At 42.1% G+C, this 20,417-nt stretch overlaps 1 protein-coding gene across 4 annotated transcripts in view; it reads right to left on the reverse strand.

The window, feature by feature from the left end:
• The window catches only part of ark2n (arkadia (rnf111) N-terminal like PKA signaling regulator 2n), a 125,553-nt gene that overhangs the window by 81,133 nt on the left and 24,003 nt on the right, over window positions 1-20,417 (reverse strand). For 3 of the 4 annotated variants that reach the window (XM_072575080.1, XM_072575088.1, XM_072575103.1), the window contains exons 2-3: window positions 7,726-7,826; window positions 1,451-2,274 (exon numbers count right to left, since the gene is read on the reverse strand). In XM_072575080.1, the coding sequence (XP_072431181.1) occupies window positions 1,451-2,192 (742 nt within the window). In that variant the 5' untranslated portion in view covers window positions 2,193-2,274; window positions 7,726-7,826. Of the gene's footprint in view, window positions 1-1,450; window positions 2,275-7,704; window positions 7,827-20,417 lie in introns of all 4 variants that reach the window. The other variant, XM_072575097.1, reaches the window with a different exon arrangement.

Here is a 20,417-nt window from a genome sequence, read left to right on the forward strand (position 1 = left end):
GTGAGGCAGCAATGCTAACCACTGAGCCACCGTGCTGACCATTTCACTGGTCATTTTCTGCTCTGTACTGCCACGCATCATTGTTGCACTGCTGTCTCACAGCGCCAGAGACCTGGGTTCAATTCCCACCTCAGGCGACTGACTGTGTGGAGTTTGCACGTTCTCCCAGTGTCTGCATGGGTTTCCTCCGGGTGCTCCGGTTTCCTCCCACAGTCCAAAGATGCGCAGGTCAGGTGAATTGGCCATGCTAAATTGCCCGTAGTGTTAGGTAAGGGGTGCATGTAGGGGTATGGGCGGGTTGCGCTTTGGCGGGTCGGTGTGGACTTGTTGGGCCGAAGGGCCTGTTTCCACACTGTAATGTAATCTAATCAGAAGAATCAGAGCAGATCATGAAACTGATCTTGTGCCCCAATGTCATTTGGTGTTAACAAATCTATGCCATCAAGTTTATAGTGTTGGCTTTTCTCAGTAACAAAATGCCATGGCTAAAACTAACACTAACAATTTGCTACTATACTGTATGTTGTGACCCAGATATTCCTGCAGGGGACACAATTAGTTTCTTCTTCTCCACAGTCTAAAGTCACTTGTAGATATAAACTTATACGAATGTACTAACTTACCTGATTGTGATCCAAGATTTATCCCTACTTGTGTTGCAATTGCTTAAAATTATGTAGGTTATACTTTTACCAATTTAACTAAGCTAAAGAGCAATTGTACTCAGCAAGTAGAGTTCCCAAAGAAAATGAATCACTTTGTCAGTGGGATTATTAGTAAACTTCTAGCTCACTGCAATTTGTAAAATCATTAAAACCCTTACTCTTCCATTCTCTAAAATATTTTACACATCTTGCATCCAACTGAAACGCCACCATGTTATAGCATTGAATAAAATAGTCTTTCTTCTAAGTAAGTAAAAAGCATCAGAATGGTACTACTATAAATGTAATCAATGGAATTTAAATGCCCACTTATAAAGTCAAAGTCTGTTTTTAACAATGGCCCCATTTCATGCATACTTCAATTAAGAAAAGTCAAAAAGCTGTCACTTTATCAAATGTTCTTGGAGGCTGAGGCACATAGCAACACTTGATATTATTCCCCAAAGCAGGAGGGGTGCAGGAAAAGGAACTCTATGTTAAAGGAGATGAAAATGTAACAGCGGTGTCATGGGAAACCATGAAATAAACATGATCTCTCCAACAAGTAGTTTAAATCAGTTTTTCTTCCATTCCAGATTTTATGCTCTATTTGTAGAACAGAAAACCAAAACCCCTGTGTGGCTAGGCTGTTATAACCAACAATATTAATAAAAACCATCATAAAACAATATATAGATTACAAATTTTTATTTTATTTTGAAAGCAACCACCTAAAAACAAGAAGAAGTTAACTTCAATCTTTCATGAATTTTTAAATCACTGTTGCAAAGAAGTTTCTTAAATACCTGGAATCTCTGCACTAATCGTCCTCTTGCCATTTCCTGAGACCTCATCCTCTGATGAACTTGTGCTGGAGTCACACGTCAAGTCACTATCACTTGTACTGCTGTCCTGCAGCAACGTGTACTTTTTCCTGGCTGCCGCTTCACGTTTCTGCCGTAGTAATCGTATCCGTTCCTTTTGTTTCTGGGTTCTAATCTTTGACACACGGCCATTTTGTTTGTCATTTGATGAGCGATTCTTCTTAGGAGCCATGGTTGACGTTTCACTCTCAGACCTGGATCGCCGTGACTTTCTGCCGATCGCGGGACCAGATCCAGCCGAAGGATCTTCGTCCACAGCCACATTTGCCTGAGGTGCCTCATTCTCCTCGACAGATGAAAGTGTGTCAGAGTCTGCCAAATGACCACTGGATGAAGGAGAAACCATGCATTGATTTGAAGAGTCGCTATCACAGGTTCCGCCAGTTGTTTGTTTATCACCATCTGCAGATGGAAGCTGGGATTCAGAAGAGTCTTGCCCAAGTTCCATCAACAAACAAGGTTCAGTAGACAGTCCACTTAGTTTTGGTGGACAGTTATGATTGGCTTTTCTCAATTTGGCAGATGAGGTCTCTTTCTGAAGTGACCCATCATCTTCTTTATTGGTGTCACTAACCTTTGTCTCAATACCTTTCGTTGAAGCATCAGCTTCCTCAATACCATCCTGGGATGAGAAGTCTGCCTTCTCTGCTGCTTCCATCTTCATGTCACTTAGCTCAAGTACTCTCTATCAAATACCATAGGGCACAGACTGGCACAGGATTAAGATTTAAAGAAACCAGGGAAACCTATAGAGAACAAAGAATTCATAGATCAGGTAAAGAAAATTCTTCATTAGATAAATTTGTTTTCACTTGTGCATGTTATTGTACATTCAACTCTGACAGAGATTAGCTCAGTTGGCTGGACAGCCAGTTTGCAGTGAAGAGAGATTCCAGCAGTGCAATTCAATTCCCATATTGGTTGAGGTTACCTTTCTCAACCTCTTTTTCTCAACCTTTTCCCTCACCTGAGGCATGGTGACCCTCTAATGAGAGAGCAACTGTACGGTTTGGTAGGGTTATGGTAACTTTACTTTAACATTATTTAACCTGACAATAGAGAAAATCCATCATCTTGCTTAAGAAACCACACAGGAAAGAAATCCTTTCATAAAAGTTGATGACAAAAATCTTAAATAAAATCAAAATGCTAAAAGCCCTCACCAGGTTGGGCAGTCCCTTTAAAGGGCGAAACTGAAAGAATATATCATAAAGCGCTACAGGGCCAATGAGTAGCAGAAGTTTAATTTAGATAAAAGTGAAATGTTGCATTTTGGAAAGGAAAATTAGGGTAGGACTTATACACTTAATGGTAAGGTCCTGGAGAGTGTTGCTGAACAAAGACCTTGGAGTGCAGGTTCATAGACCCTTGAAGGTGGAGTCACAGATATATAGGATAGTGAAGGTGACATTTGGCATGCTTGCCTTTATTGAGCAGTGCACTGAGTATAGGATCGAGGTGTCATGTTTCGGCTGTACAGAACACTACTGGAATACTGATCTCCCTACTACAGGAAGGAGGTTGTGAAATGTGAAAGGGTTCAGAAAACATTTGCAAATACAATTACAGCATTTAAAAGGCATCTGGACGGATATATTAATGAGAAGATTTAGAGGGATATGGGCTAAAAGCTGGCAAATTGGACTAGATTAACTGATCTAGATTTAGTTTGGTCGGCATGGACAAGTTGGAGCAAAAGGTCTGTTTCCGTGCTGTATATCTCTATACACGTTTGGAATATTGCAGGCAATTCTGGTCTCCCTTCTATAGGAAGGATGTTGTGAATCATGAAAGGGTTCAGACAAGATTTGCAAGGACGTTTGGAGGATTGCGGTATAGGGAGAGCTGAATAGGTCAGGGCTGTTTTCCCTGGAGCATCAGAGGCTGAGGGGTGAGGGGCATGAATAGGGTAAATAGACAAGGTCTTTTCCCCAGGGTGGGGGAGCCCAGAACTAGAGGGAATAGGTTGAGGGTGAGAGGGAAAGGGGCAACTTTTATACGCATGTATGGAATGATCTGTCAGAGGAAGTGGTGAAGGCTGGCACAATTACAACATTTAAAAGGCATCTGCTGGGTATAAGAATAGGAAAGTTTAAAAGCGATATGGGCCAAGTGCTGGCAAATGGGACTAGATTAATTCAGGATATCAGGTTGACATGGATGAGTTGGATCAAAGGGTCTGTTTCTGTGCTGTACTCTCTATGACACCATGTCATCAGAACTGATCTGATGAAAATAAATCACAGGTTTGACATATTAATACTATTTCTCTCTCCATAGATACTGTTAGACCTGTAGCAATTTCAGCAGATTCTATTTTCCACAGTTTCCTCTTGTGTGATATACAGTGTCTGGCAGTGTTAAATCAATTTTTCTCATTTTGTTTCCTGTAGGAGACTTGCAGTTTCAGTTTTATATAATGGAGGTTCTTGCTAACCTGCTCATAAGTGTTTAAAAATGTGAACCTATCATATATTCTCAGGTGTACAGTTTTGCTCACTTCATTCGGTTTCGTCCTCAGTCCAAAGATGTACAAATCAGGTGGATTGGCCATGCTAAATTGCCCATAGTGTCCAGGGATATGCAAGCTAGGTGGACTTGCAATGGGAAATGCAGTGGTACAGGGATGTGGTGGTTATAGATGGGATTATCTTCAGAGGACTAGTGTGGATTCGATGGGCCAAATGGCCTGCTTCCACACTGTAGCGATTCCTTGCACACGATTTAGAACTGTTCCCTGTTTTGGTGGTGGTGGTGGTGGTTGGAGAAAGGGATGCTGAAATTATGCTATGTGTTTTTTCCAGATAAAAAGCAAATTAAAGAAATGCTTAAAGTTGAAGTGCCGGTCTCAATTTAGCCTCGTGTTGGTGACAAAATATATCTATTCTGGGTGTAATAATAGTTCAAATATAGAAGAGGAGGAGAGATCAACCAAGTGGAGATACACAATATTTTCAACCGTTCAACTATTAAATCCCTGCTTTTGATAGAGAGGTATTCAGTATAAAAGATCGGTTGTTGAAAATCAAGGGGAAGACTTCGGGATCAGGGCTGGGGAAATCCAGCAGAGCAGAGGTATGATGGAAGAGAGCCGTGGTGGCGGGGAGCATCGAAGGGAAACAAAGGCAAGAGGGCTTCTCAGTTTCTGCGCCCTTCTTCCCGGGTCCTGGGCTCTCCCTGTCACTCTACTTCACAATTAATATGCTTATCCCTCTGGCTTCTAGAATCATGGAATGCCTTCAATGTGGAAATAGGCTTTTCGATCCACCACATCTTCTGACCCTGTGAAAAGCATCACCTCTACCCTAACTCTGCATTTACCATGGCTAACCCACGGAGCCTGCACATCCCTGGACACTACGGACAATGCACTTAACCTGCGCATCTTTGGACTGTGGGAGGAAACTGGAGCACCCAGCAGAAACCCACACAGAGAAACAGGGAAAATGTGCAAAATCCACAAAGACAGTCACCAGAGAGTGGAATCGAACCCAGGTCTCTGACACTGTGAGGTAGCAGTTCTAACCACTAAGCCACTGTGCTGCCTTTCTGGGTTCTCTTTCCTTCTGAGTCCAGGGTTTCACTGCCCCACTCATCCTCTCCCCACCACTAAAGACCAGTTCAAAATTGCACACAGTCTGTGTTATGATGGCAGTGTTTGCTTTGGCAAATAGAATTAAGGAGAATCCAAAGGGTTTTTACAAATATATTGAGGACAAAAGGGTTACTAGGGAGAGAATAGGGCCCCTCGAAGATCAGCAAGGCGGCCTTTGTGTGGAGCCACAGAAAATGGGGAAGATACTAAATGAATATTTTGCATCAGTATTTACTGTGGAAAAGGATATGGAAGATATAGACTGTAGGGAAATAGATGGCGACACCTTGCAAAATGTCCAGATTACAGAGGAAGAAGTGCTGGATGTCTTGAAATGGTTAAAGATGGATAAAACCCCAGAACCTGATCAGGTGCACCTGAGAACTCTGTGGGAAGCGATTGCTGGGCCTCTTGCTGAGATATTTGTATCATCGATAGTCACAGGTGAGGTGTCGGAAGACTGGAGGTTGGCTAACGCGGTGTCACTGTTTAAGAAGGATGGTAAAGACAAGCCAGGGAACTATAGACCAGTGAGCCTGACGTTGGTGGTGGGCAAGTTGTTGGAGGGAATCCCGAGGGACAGGATGTACATGTATTTGGAAAGGCAAGGACTGATTAGGTGGTGGTAGAGGGGAGTTTTTTAGACTGGAGGCCTGTGACCAGTGGAGTACCACAAGGATCGGTGCTGGGTCCTCTACTTTTTGTCATTTACATAAATGATTTGGATGTGAGCATAAGAGGTACAGTTAGTAAGTGTGCAGATGACACCAAAATTGGAGGTGTAGTGGACAGTGAAGAGGGTTACCTCAGATTACAACAGGATCTGGACCAGATGGGCCAATGACATGAAAGTCGGTGGAGTTGTGGACAGCGAAAAAGGATGTGGCAGGTTACAGCGGGATATAGATAAGTTGCAGAGCTGGGCAGTAAGGTGGCAAATGGAATTCAATGTAGCTAATTGTGAAGTCATTCACTTTGGTAGGAGTAACAAGATGATGGATTACTGGGCTAATGGTAGACTACTTGGTAGTGTGGATGAGCAGAGGGATTTTGGTGTCCATGTACACAGATCTTTGAAAGTTGCCACCCAGATATATAGTGCTGTGAAGAAGGCATATGGTGTACTGGGCTTTATTGGTAGAGGAATTGAGTTCCGGAGTCCTGAGGTCATGTTGCAGTTGTATAAGACTCTGGTGCGGCCTCATCTGGAGTATTGTGTGCAGTTTTGGTCGCCATACTATAGGAAGGATGTGGAGGCATTGGAACGAGTGCAGAGGTGGTTTACCAGGATGTTCCCTGGCATGGTAGGAAGATCGTATGAGGAAAGGCTGAGGCACTTGGGGCTTTTCTCATTGGAGAAAAGAAGGTTTAGGGGAGATTTGATAGAGGTGTACAAGATGATTAGGGGTTTAGATAGGGTTGACAGTGAGAACCTTTTTCCGCTAATGAAGTCAGCTGTTACTAGGGGACACAGCTTTCAATTAAGGGGTGGTAGGTGTAGGACAGATGTTAGGGGTAGATTTTTTACTCAGCGGGTTGTGAGTTCATGGAATGCCCTGCCAGTAGCAGTGGTGGACTCTCCCTCTTTATGGTCATTTAAGCGGGCATTGGACAAGCATATGGAGGTTATTGGGCTAGTGTAGGTTAGGTAGGCTTCGGTCGGTGCAACATCGAGGGCCGAAGGACCTGTACTGCGCTGTAATCTTCTATGTTCTATGTTCTAGACTGGGGCTGTTTTCCCTGGAGCGTCGGAGGCTGAGGAGTGATCTTCTCGAGGCTTACAAAATTATGAGGGGCATGGATAGAATAAATAGACAAAGTCTTTTCCCTGGGGTCGGGCAGTCCAGAACTAGAGGGCATAGGTTTAGGGTGAGAGGAGAAAGATATAAAAGAGACCTAAGGGGCAACTTTTTCACACAGAGGTTGGTACGTGTATGGAATGAGCTACCAGAGGATGTGGTGGAGGCTGGTACAATTGCAACATTTAAGAGGCATTTGGATGGGTATATGAATAGGAAGGGTTTGGAGGGATATGGGCCAGGTGCTGGCTGGTGGGGCTAGATTGGGTTGGGATATCTGGTCGGCATGGACGGGTTGGACCGAAGGGTCTGTTTCCATGCTGTATATCTCTATGACTCTATGTGAACTGGCCCACAGTTGTTGGCATCAGCAAATACTGATTACCGCTAGACTATTAATCCAGAGGTCCAGATAATATTCTGGGGACTTGTCATACCAGATGGTAGAATTTGAATTCAACAAACATCTGGAATTACAAAACCATTGTAAATTGTCAGAAAAACTCATCTGATTCACTAATGTCCCTTAGGGAAGGAAACTGCTGTCTTGACTGGGCTGGTTGATGTGTGACCAGATCCACAATAATGTGGATTACTCTCAACAGCCCTTTGATCAATTAGGAATGGGCAATAAATGCTTGTAAAACTAATGACACCCACCTCTCAGCATTATTGTACATTATATATATGGCCAAGATAAATAATTTTCCTGTAGTCTAACACAGAACTAAAAATAATGATAAAAGTACAAGAGCTCAAACTCCAGAACTTACGCCAGTTACCTGAAATGAGCAGGAACCTACCCGGCAGAATGAATCGTACAGCAAACCTTGAGGTATTGCTCAGGATTATTCTCATTTTGAGTTCAAGCAAGATGAGAATACAGGAACCATGGTCCAAAAACCTAGAAAAGAGATAGTGTTATTTGAGTGAGGTAAACCAGCTACAATTTTTATTGCTCATTGAAAACTGCTAAATTCATAGGTTTAAAAAAGAAATCTCCCCCAAACAACATTTTTTTCCCACTCCCCTGAAGGCCATGACTGCTGAAATTAACTTGTTCACTGGGGCATGAGAATTCAAACACTTAGTATTAGCAGACTATAACAGCTGAGAGGGCATTATTAGCTGAAATAACTGAATATATATAACTGAAAAATTTATAGTTATACACCTTCTGCAGCAATCAATGCAAAATGTTCAAAAGCAGAAAATATTGCTGATTTCTATTTCGAATGATGATTGTTAAATTAAATACAAAGGACCCTGGACAGTCAGTTTAAATCAAAGAGACTACATTGAGAAGGCGAACGTACTACTTGCAGATTCCAATACTTATAAACAAGTGGCGAAAGACCAGACCCTACAACTAGAGAACCGAATCACAGCCCTACTCAAAACACTTCAGAATTCTGGAGAAATGAATAAGACCAACTTCCAAAAAATGAAAGCAAACAGATCCAACACACCATGTTTTTACGGATTAGCCAAAATTCACAAACCAGGAGCCCTGCTCAAAACCAGTCTCACTTACTGGAACACCTACTTATTGATTGGCCAAGGAGCTACACCCAAAGACTAAAACACTTAGTAGAAAACTCCCGCCACTCCAGCCACTCCACCCAAGAATTCCTGAAGACCAAAGAAGACACCAAGATTGAAGAGGGTGAAATAATGGTTTACTTTGATGGAACAGCCCTGTTCACATCTATCAACATCAACCTGGCCAAGGAAACACTGACTACATTATTAGAAGAACCAAAGGCACATACACCAAACACCACCAACTTCATCAGCAAGGACAATATCATCAAGCTTGTGGACCTATGCTTTTCACCCACTTCACCTTCAACAATAAAACCAACAGACAAACCAACGGAACACCCATGGGATCTCCAATATCAGGATTTAGCAGAGGCAGTGATGCAGAGACTGGAACAAACAGCTCTGCCAACCATCCAACCCAGACTTTGCGTCCATTATGTTGACGATACTTTCATAATTACTAAACAAAACAAATTAGAGGAAACCTTCAAGACCATCAATAATACCCTTACGGACATAAAATTCACTAACGAGGAGGAAAACAACAACAAACTTGCCATTCCTAGATGCCACAGTAGAGCGAACAGCCGATAGGAAACTTCAAACCAGCATCTACAAGAAAACAACACATACTGTACAAATACTGAACTACAGAAGCAATCATCCCAACACCCACACTGAATACAGTGTATTAAAAAAGAACAGGTGCCCAATGAACATAGTCAGCCGACTGCTTAGCAACAAACCCCAACAAGCAGACAAAACATGTCCAGAAACCCTCGCCACTCTCCCACACAAAGACAACTCTGAAATGACTACCAGATTACTCAGACCCGTTCGCATCATGGTAGCCCATAAACCCACCAACACACTATAACATCAGCTAATGAACTTGAATGACCCTATACAGACAACAAACAAAATTTGCAAAGTACTTTGCAAGAGTTGTAACAAACACTACATTGGACAAACAGGCAGAAAACTAGCGACCAGAATACATGAACATCAACTAGCAACAAAAAGATATGACCCACACTCAATGGTATCCTTACATACAGATGAGGAAGGACACCACTTCAACTGGGACAACACATCCATCCTCGGACAAGCCAGAAACGTGCAAGAGATTTTCTAGAAGCATGGCATTCCAATCAGAACTCTACCAACAAACACATTGAACAGGATCCCATTTCTCACACCCGGAGAAAAAGAACAGGAAATGATGTCACCACAGGAAATGACACCACCAACCCAAGGAAACCTAACCACATAAATAGAAAGCAGGCCATGCCACCAGTGCTTCAGCCAGAGGCTCACTGAAGATATTATCTAGTATGGTAATGAAATGTCTGAAAACAAATCTTTCAGCTCAGCGGGCAAACCTACGTCGGGAACCTCCATCTGAGCTACAAATCTTCTCAAAACACGCTAGTACAGTTGAAATCAAAATCAGATTATCAATCATCTCGCTGAATGGAGGATCAGGCTCAAAGGACATACTCATAAACAAGGAGCATAAGTAGGCATTTCAGCCCCTTAAGCGCCGTTTTCTGCCATTCAATAAGATCACGGGTAATCGGTTTGTTAACTTAAACCTGCATTCCCATTTACATCTTTCAATCTCTTGCTTAACAAGAATCCACCTACATCTACCTCAAAACTATTCAAAGCCTCTCTTCCTAGCAAGAGGATGGAAGCAGAGTTTGAAAGACCCATAACGCCTCAGCCAAAAAAAAATGTTTCATCTAATTTAAATTGGCTACCTATAATTTTTAAACAATACCCCCAATTCCTATTTCCTACAACTACTTTGCAGTTGGAATACACAGGACTCCTTACAAGTTTATTACCTAAACAGAGTCGTTTCAAATGTTTATCAAATACCAGAAGATTTAATATTACAGTTTTACATCATTGATGATTCCTAAAAGCACCAATACTTCACAGTTGCATACAGTCTGGCTATATGGTGTTGGAGTGCAATGAAAGATAGAATAATCATAAGCATGTTAGCAGACAATTTTAAATCTGAAGATGTACTCAATCTACCATGATTTACAGTTAATTTGGAGAGATTGAATAACCATGTCCAACTCTTGGGAAATAAGGCAGCGCAGGTGACTGAGGTGTCAGTGGGGGAGCACTTTGGGGCCAGCAACCATAATTCTATTAGATTTAAAATAGTGATGGAAAAGGATAGACCAGATCTAAAAGTTGAAGTCCTAAATTGGAGAAAGGCCGATTTTGACGGTATCAGGCAAGAACTTTCAAAAGTTGGGTGCAGATGTTCGCAGGTAAAGGGACGGCTGGAAAATGGGAAGCCTTCAGAAATGAGATAACAAGAATCCAGAGAAAGTATATTCCTGTTAGGGTGAAAGGGAAGGCTGTTAGGTATAGAGAATGCTGGATGACTAAAGAAATTGAGGGTTTGGTTAAGAAAAAGAAGGAAGCATATGTCAGGTATAGACAGGATAGATTGAGTGAATCCTTAGAAGAGTATAAAGGCAGTAAGAGTATACTTAAGAGCGAAATCAGGAGGGCTAAAAGGGGACAAAAAATAGCCTTGGCAAATAGAATTAAAGAGAATCCAGAGGGTAACTAGGGAGAGAATAGGGCCCCTCAAAGATCAGCAAGGTGGCCTTTGTGTGGAGCTGCAGAAAATGGGGGAGATACTAAATGAGTATTTTGCATCCGTATTTACTGTGGAAAAGGATATGAAAGATATAGACTGTCGGGAAATAGATGATGACACCTTGCAAAATGTCCAGATTACAGAGGAGGAAGTGTTGGATGTCTTGAAACACAAAAGGTTGATAAATCCCCAGAACCTGATCAGGTGTGCCCTAGAACTCTGCGGGAAGCTAGAAAAGTGATTGCTGGGCCTCTCGCTGAGATATTTATATCATCAATAGTCACAGGTGAGGTGCCGGAAGACTGGAGGTTAGCTAACGTGTGCCACTGTTTAAGAAGGGTGGTAAGGACAAGTCAGGGAACTACAGACCAGTCAGCCTGACGTTGGTGGTGGGCAAGTTGTTGGAGAGAATCCTGAGGGACGGGATGTACATGTATTTGGATAGGCAAGGACTGATTAGAGATAGTCAACATGGCTTTGTGTGTGGGAAATTATGTCTCACAAACTTGATTGAGTTTTTTGAAGTAACAAAGAGGATTGATGAGGGTAGAGCGGTAGACGTGATCTATGGGGACTTCAGTAAGGTGTTCGACAAGGTTCCCCATTAGAGACTGGTTAGCAAGGTTTGATCTCACGGAATACAGGGAGAACTAGCCATTTGGATACAGAACTGGCTCATAGGTAGAAGACAGAGGGTGGTGGTGGAGGGTTGTCTCTCAGACAGGAGGCCTGTGACCAGTGGAGTGCCACAAGGATTGGTGCTGGATCCTCAAGTTTTTGTCATTTACATAAATGATTTGGATGTGAGCATAAGAGGTACAAATGACACCAAAATTGGAGGTGTATTGGACAGCAAAGAAGGTTACCTCAGATTACAACAGGATCTGGACCAGATGGGCCAATGGGCTGAGAAGTGGCAGATGGAATTGAATTCAGATAAATGCGAGGTGCTGCATTTGGGAAAGCAAATCTTAGCAGGACTTAATGGTAAGGTCCCTAGGAGTGTTGCTGAACAAAGAGACCTTGGAGTGTAGGTTCACAGCTCCTAGAAAATGGAGTTGCAGGTCGATAGAATAGCGAAGCGGTGCTTGATATGCTTTCTTTTATTGGTCAGGGTATTGAGTACAGGTCATGTTGCGTCTGTACAGGACATTGGTTAGGCCACATTTGGAATATTGCGTGCAATTCTGGTCTCCTTCCTATCGGAAAGATGTTGTGAAACTTGAAAGGGTTCAGAAAATATTTAGAAGGATGTTGCCAGGGTTGGACAATTTGAGCTAAAGGGAGAGGCTGAACAGGCTGGGGCTGTTTTCCCAGGAGCGGCAGAGGCTGAGGGGTGACCTTGTAGAAGTGTAGAAGTTTACAAAATTATGAGGTGCACGGATAGGATAAATAGACAAGGTCTTTTTCCGGGGGGGTGGAGCCTGAACTAGAGGGCATAGGTTTAGGGTGAGTGGGGAAAGATTTAAAAGGGACCTAAGGGGCAACTTTTTCACGCAGAGGGTGGTAACGTGTATGGAATGAGCTGCCAGAGGAAGTGGTGGAGGCTGGTACAATTGCCACATTTAAAAAGGCATTTGGAGGTATATGAATGGTAAAGGTTTGGAGGAATAAGGGCCAGGTGTTGGCAGGTGGAACTGGATTGGGTTGGAATATCTGGTCAGCATGGACAGGTTGGGCCGAAGGGTCTGTTTCCATGCTGTACATCTCTATGATTCTATGACTCTATAAACAGAAAGCAGAATATGTACATGAAAACTAATGGTGCGTCTCCAATTTTGATTTGCAACAAGACAGCACAATATGATCTTTACACAAAGACAAGAGAAATGTAAAGTAAAACATAATCTTCCACAATTGTGATTGCTTGAAGGATTATGGTGACATCTGATTCATCAACTGCATGCTGGACAGCACTTAACATTTTGAATGGAGTGAAGCAAAGGTAAAAGTCTGATTGCAGACTCAGGCATACAATTTCAAACATTTGTTTCAGTAAGGTTGGGGGGAAATTCATTAACAGACTTTTTATCTGACAACAAGTAATTTAAAGTACACATTCAGAAAGTGGCTATGAATAGATTAGCCTGTATTATAAAGAATTATGACAATTCTCAACCCAACAAAAAGGGCAATGCATCAATTGCCACTCAGTACGTATCATATGAAATACCGAATTTCTTGTTTTTGAGGACTTCACTTATTTGAAAATATTATCAATGAACAAGCAGTGTTCAAAAAAGCCAAATGTTTATCACATGAAAAGTGAGTTGTTAACAAACTAACAATGCAGCACAGTATCAAGTCACACACAAAATTTAAAGTCTATCATATTTTAAGTTAAAGAGCAGCCCAGCTGTAATGTAATTCAGAGTGCAGGAAATGTCCTGGGGTTATGGGCTCATATTCCAACAAGGTAGGTGGAATAATAAATCTGGATTTAAAAGCATGTAGAACAAAAGTAAAATCGCCAACGATCCAGAGGACCAAAGGACTATTCTTTCCCTATAGAGAAATAGAGACAACTGATGGGATGCTTAATCTGAAAGTCACCACCCTCCCAGGTGAGGGGCAACATTAAGAATGTGGGATCTTCATGGCACTCTTCATCGGTGTGGGAATTGAGCCTGCACTAGTGGTGTCACTCTGTACCACAAACCAATTATCCAGCTAACTGAGTTAACCAACTCCCACAGAAGGTAATATAATAGTGACTTTCAAACCATCTTGAAAATGCACCTGGTTCACTAATGCCCTTTAGGGAAGGAAATCCGCCAGCCCTACCTGGTTTGGCCCAAACTTTTACTCCAGACCCAGAGCAATGTGGCTACCTTTGAAGTGAACTGGCTCACCAAGTCATTACAAAGCTTAAAGACAACAGATAGTTACCATTGTCCAGAAACTGAACTGGAGTAATGATATAAATACTGTGTCTACAACAGCAAGTCAGAAACTCGAAATTGTACATTCAAAAACACACTCTTGATTCCCCAACATTAGACATAAGTCAAGAGTATGATAGAATAGTCTCCACTTGCATGCATGGTTACAGCTTCAATGACATTCGAAAGGTCAACATCATCCAGGAAAAACACCCACTTGACTAGCATCCTGTGCACAACATCTGACATCATTGCAAGGTGGCAGTAGTGTGTATTACCTACAAGAGACATTGCAAGAACTCACCATGGTTCCTTCAATAGTACCTTCTAAACATATGACTTCTATCACATCTCGAAGGAAAAGGGCAGCAGATGCAAAGGAACATTACCACCTAGACGTTCAAGGCCACACACCATACTGATTTGGAAATATATATATAAACTATACCTCACTGTTACTGGGTTAAACACCTGGCTCTCCTTTTCTAACAGCATTGAGTGTACCTACACCCCATGGACTACAGCAGTTCAAGAAGGCAGCAATTACAGTTGGGCAATAGAGAGTGTGGTGCTGGAAAAGCACAACAGGTCAGGCAGCATCCGAGGAGCAGGAGAATTGAAGTTTTGGGCAAAAGCCCTTCCTTCATCAGGAAGGGTTTTGACCGAAACGTTGACTCTCCTGCTCCTCAGACTCTGCCTGACCTGCTGCGCTTTTCCAGCACCACATTCTTGACTCTAATCTCCAGCATCTTTTATAAATAAATTATGATGAACATACTCAGACACAAAACAATAGAAGTAATATTATTTTTAACCAAATACTTGCCTATTATAAAAACAAGTTTCAACTATCTCCATAAAACCACTCACTGTACACCCGCATCAAGCCACTTGCTGCTGAAACCCTCATCCATACTTTACCATCCTAGTCATTATCTACCCTAAGAGTGAAGTCACAGACTTCCAACAGGTCATAAGGATGTGCTTACTGTAGAGAGGGGTATCTGGTAGTGGTTTAATCTGAGAGTGAGTACACCTCAGGCGAGAGGAGAGATTGAGCAATATAGTCCTACATGATAACCTCAGCCAGTGCAGAAATTGAGCCCACACTGTTGGTATCACTCTGCATCATAAACTGGTTGTTGAGCCAACTAAGCTGACTGATAACATCTCCCCTTTCTCCAAATGCATGCATGCATGCACGCACATACATACTTATCCATAATTTTGCTATATGCGTCCTCTCCTGCAGTGTCACCTTTTTATCCGATCTGTTCTGGCCTTTCTGGCTGACACTTTTTCTCGATCTCCCAACACCGAAATTATATTAATCCTTTTTTAACTTCATTCCTCCCTATCTCAGTAACCTTCTCCAATTATTCAACCCCACGCTGCAGTCTTCAGACTTGGGCTCATTGGGAGAAAAGAGCAGGGATGCACATTGTCATTGACTAAGCCGTTTAGCCATTTAGGCTTAGACTCTGGGATTACCTTGCAAAGTATCTCTACTACCCTTCTCTTTCATGTATCTCCTCAAAACTACCTCTGGCCAAATCTTTGATATTCTGAATATTAGACTGTGTCCATTATGAGGCGAAAGCAAGGACTGCAAATGCTGGAGATCAGAGTCAAGAGTGTGGTGCTGGAAAAGCACAGCAAGTCAGCATCCAAGGAGCAGGAAAATCGCGTTTCAGGCAAAACCCTTCATCAGGAATGAGGCTGGGAGCCTTGGGGATGGAGAGATAAATGGGAGGAGGGAGTGGGGAGAGGGGAGAAAAGGTAGCTGAGAGTGCAATAGGTGGATGGAGGTGGAGTAATGGTGATAGATCATAGGAGAGGATGGTGCGGATAAGTGGGTAGGAAGATGAACAGGTAGGACAGGTCATGAGGGCAGTGCTAAGCTGGAAGGTTGGGACGAGGATAAGGTGGGGGGTAGAGGAAATGAGGAAACTGGTGAAATCCCCATTGATACCACGGGGTTGAAGGGTCCCGAGGCAGAAGATGAGGAATTCTTCCTCCAGACAACAGGTGGTAAGGGAGTGGCAATGGAGGTGGTCCAGGACCTGCATCTTCTCGGCAGAGTGGGAGTTAAAGTGGGGCACTGGGGTTGGTTGGTTGGTGCGGGTGTATTATTTGATTATACTTCTGTTAACATGCTTCATGATTTTTCACTTTGAAGATGCTGTACTTTCTTTATTGATAGGGATATTCCGTTTGCTTGTTTTCAATTTAAAAGTAATTTCCTAGAAGTTACAAGTGTCTCAATGCTACAGCACCAAGCTGCAGGTGGAGAGGGTTGTCCAGATATTTTCAAATCAACTTGTTCAAAGATATTATCACACAACTCTGAAGCGGGTGGAACCTGAAGCAGGGCCTCTAGGATCATCCAAAAAAATTGATCTGTCAGTTGAATGTTTAGAGCTTTGATTTTGCACATTTTAACTTCTCCCATTTGGTGATTTGGTCTTGCCAATTGATGTATATAATGTGTGAGCTGGTACAGGTGAAACATATACCACTGTGGTAAAACAATCATTGAACAAAGTGAGAGTCTCACATTTTAACAAAGTATTTATTCATTCATGACAGTGTGTCATTGGCTAGACTAGCATTTATCACCCATCTAGATTAGACTCCTATAAAGTGTGGAAACAGGCCCTTTGGCCCAACAAGTCCACACCGACCCTCCGAAGTGTAATCCATCCAGATCCATTTCCTCTGACAAATGCACCTAACACTATGGGCAATTTAACATGGCCAATTCACCTGACCTGAACATCTTAGGACTGTGGGAGGAAATCAGAGCGCCTGGAGGAAATCCACACAGACACGGTGAGAATGTACAAACTCCTCACAGAGAGTCACCCAAGGCTGGAATCGAACTTCAGTCCCTGGCGCTGTGACGCAGCATTGCTAACCTCTGAGCCACTCTGCTTTCTGCAGCAATAAGTTCCATAGATTAACCACCTGAAGAAGGTCCTCATCTCAGTTCTAAAGGGTGATCCCTTCACTTGGAGACTGTGCCCTCAGATCCTAGTCTCTCCCGCTTGTGGAAACATCGTCTCTACATCCAGGCTTCTCAGTATTCTGTTAGAACCAATGAGTTCACCCCTCATCTTTCAAAACTTAAGGAGTACAGACCCAGAGTCCTCAACTACTCCCTTTTTGCAACAGCTGCTCATCCCAGCCTGACATTGACGGATTAAGATGGCAATGAAGAGGTCAAGGCAGATTTTGCCAGTGTACATGTAACATCTGACCCATGCCTTAAAGAATGGGGGCTATACATAAGGAGTGTTACAAGCTGAATGTTTAAGCAAGATAAAGTGCAAGGGGGTAAGATGACAACTAAAAATGATTTTAGTTATGACTACACTTAGTACCCTCGCAAAACTGGAAGTGATGGCAATCGGGGGAAACACTCTGCTGGTTGCAGCAGGTGTATAGTGAGTGGTTTTATGGAGATAGTTGCAATTTGTCTTTATCATAGGCAAGTATGGAAGTTGTTGTTGTTGCTGCTGCAGGTCAGTCATCTCAGGTCCAGAACATCTCTGCAGGAGTTCCTCATGGGCCTTACCATCTACAGCTCCTTCATCAATAACCTTCCCTCCAACAGAAGATCAGAAGTTAGCATTAGTACGGGAATGTTGCTGATGATTATGCAATGTGCATCCTCAATCGTGATTCTGCAGATACTGAAATGGTCTATGCTCAAATGCAACAAGATCTGGACAATATCCAGGCTTGGGCTGACAAATGGCAGGTAACATTCTTTGATTTAATTTGTTGTTGTCACATGTACCGAGATACAATTCAAAGTATGGTTTTTGCATGCTCTACAGGCAGATCTTTTACACCACACGATGAAGGGTTTTTGCCTGAAGGGCATGCAGTTCTGGTTGCCGCATGATAGGAAGAATGTGGAAGTTTTGGAAAGGGTTCAGAGGAGATTTACCAGAATGTTGCCTGGTATGGAGGGAAGATCTTATGAGGAAAGGTTGAGAAACTGGAGGCTGTTTTCAGTAGAGAGGAGGTTCAGAGTTTACTTAATTGAGGCATACAAGATAATCAGAGGGTTAGATAGGGTGGACAGTGAGAGTCCTTTTCCTCGGATGGTGATGGTGAGTACGAGGGGACATAGCTTTAATTTGAGGGGTGATTGATAAAGGAGAGATGTCAGAGGTAGTTTCTTTAATCAGAGTAGTAGGAGCAAGGAATGCACTGCCTGCAACATTAGTAGATTTGTCAAATTTAAGAACATTTAAATGGTCATTGGATGAACATATGGATGAAAATGGAATGGTGTAGGATAGATGGGCTTCAGATTGGTTCTACAGGTCGGCACAATATTGAGGGCTGAAGGGCCTGTACTGCACTGTAATGTTCTATCTATGTTATTGATTACAAGATGGGCTGAGATTAGCAGAGATATTTGATGTGGAATTAGGTGACCTTGGGGGGTAGAGTACATACAACTGGTAATTCAGCTCAGGCCAAAGTTGAATGCTGAAGTTACAAACAGCCAGATTCAAAATGTGAAAGTGGCTCAGGAGTGGGATGGAAGTGATAACAGTAGGATTTAGCCGCAGGCCAAAAATGCTTCTTGATATATGCAATTCTTGGAGGAAGAGGTTCAAACAAGACTGTTATTAGACAGAGTCTGGCAATTAAAAATAAAATCAAGTGATATTGCTATTTAGATTCTGATTATGGCAACTTGTCATGGTGCAACTGTTTTTTAAAATCTATTCAGGAGTTTTGCATGTCACTAGAAAGAGCAGTATTTATTGCTTGACCCTAATTAAGGGGGAGAATGGTAGCGATAATAGTAGCAATGTCACCAGACTGGTAATTGAGAGATCCAGGATATTGGTCTGTGAACGTGGGTTCACATTCCACCACAGATGTTTGTGGCCTTTAAATCCAGTTGGAAAATCTAGAAAATAAAACAAGTTACTTTTTGCATTGGCTGGAATGCATCATTTCCCCTGTGAGAGGAGAAAAGCAAAATTTAATTAGATAAGTTTAATTTGAGGTTTAGTTTTTGTTACAGTGCTCCTTGGAGGGCTGATCCTTTAATCAATTAGACAATTTTGTTATTAGCTTCCTGTAATTTTGTTATTACTTGTCCATCCAAGTAATATAAAATTAGACTCTGTAATGGTGACGTGACAGCTTTCATTGAAAGTTGTAAATCCTCAACTGATTAACAGATGTCCTTTCAGAAAATAAATCTATCATACTTACTTGGCCTGGCTTACATATGAGTCTGGGCCCACAGAAATGTGGCTGACTTCTGAAATGCCCTAGTAAGCCAATCAACTGAAGGGCAGTTACAGATTGGCAATAAATAATAGTTTTGCCAGCAATCCCAATATTGCTCAAAGCAACAGAAAGTTACTCTGAAGGTAGCAGTGAATTACCTTTTTGAACTGCTGCAGTTTTTGTAATGAAAGGACTCTCACACTGCTTTAGGAATGGATTTCTAAGATTTTCACCCAGTAATGAAAAAGGATCACGCATCTTTCAAAAGTCAGGGTAGTATGTGATTTAGGAAGAGATCAAGGGCTCCAGTGTGGTTTGGATAGGATGCGTTGTGGAAAGTCCAGTTGAGTGAGTAGGGTCATAGAATCTTACAACATAGAAGGTGACCATACAGTCTATCATGCAAAACACTGAATTTTTAAAACAGCTATCCAATGAATCCTAATTCCATCCAAACGTGCTCATATCCCTGCTATTTATAGTCAAGGATATATCAAATTCCCTTTTCAAACTTACCACCAAATCTCCCTTCAACAGTCCTTCAGGTAGCAAATTCATAGAATTACCTACAACTTATAGTACCATTTCTAAATGGTTAACAGAAATTGTGGACAGTTGTTTCAGCACCAAAGCTTGTGGAAGGCGACCTCAGGTTTTGCCAGACCCTTCATCCTGGTTGTCTTTTCTGTTTTTGGGGGGAAAACGTGAGGAAGTATTTTTCATACAAAAGGTATTATGAATTTGGAAGCCTTACCCCAAAATGTGAATTTTGTTTCCAAACTTTCCCCAGAACGACCAAGAAATACTTTGAATTCAGTCTCCACAGTCCAGGGGATGAGCAATGAGAGTTCCCAGATTTCTAGTTACAGAGAGCCCCCATGAATGACAGCTGTTCCACAAATGTCAGTGTTGGACTGGAGTGGACAAAGTTTAAAAAAAAAATCACACAACACCAGGTTATTGTCCAATAGGTTTATTTGAAAGGTTTAGTTGCTGAAACAACTGTCCACAATTTCTGTTAACCATTTAGAAATGGTACTATAAGTTGTAGGTAATTCTATGAATTTGCTACCTGAAGGATTGACATATCAATCAAAATCTGCACCCCCATTTTCAGTGATTAAAAACTTAACAGCCATCCAGGTTTGTCTAATACATCGCATCAGTTGTA

Source organism: Chiloscyllium punctatum, chromosome 1, assembly GCF_047496795.1.
Source record: "Chiloscyllium punctatum isolate Juve2018m chromosome 1, sChiPun1.3, whole genome shotgun sequence".
In the NCBI taxonomy this organism is placed as follows: Eukaryota; Metazoa; Chordata; class Chondrichthyes; order Orectolobiformes; family Hemiscylliidae; genus Chiloscyllium; species Chiloscyllium punctatum.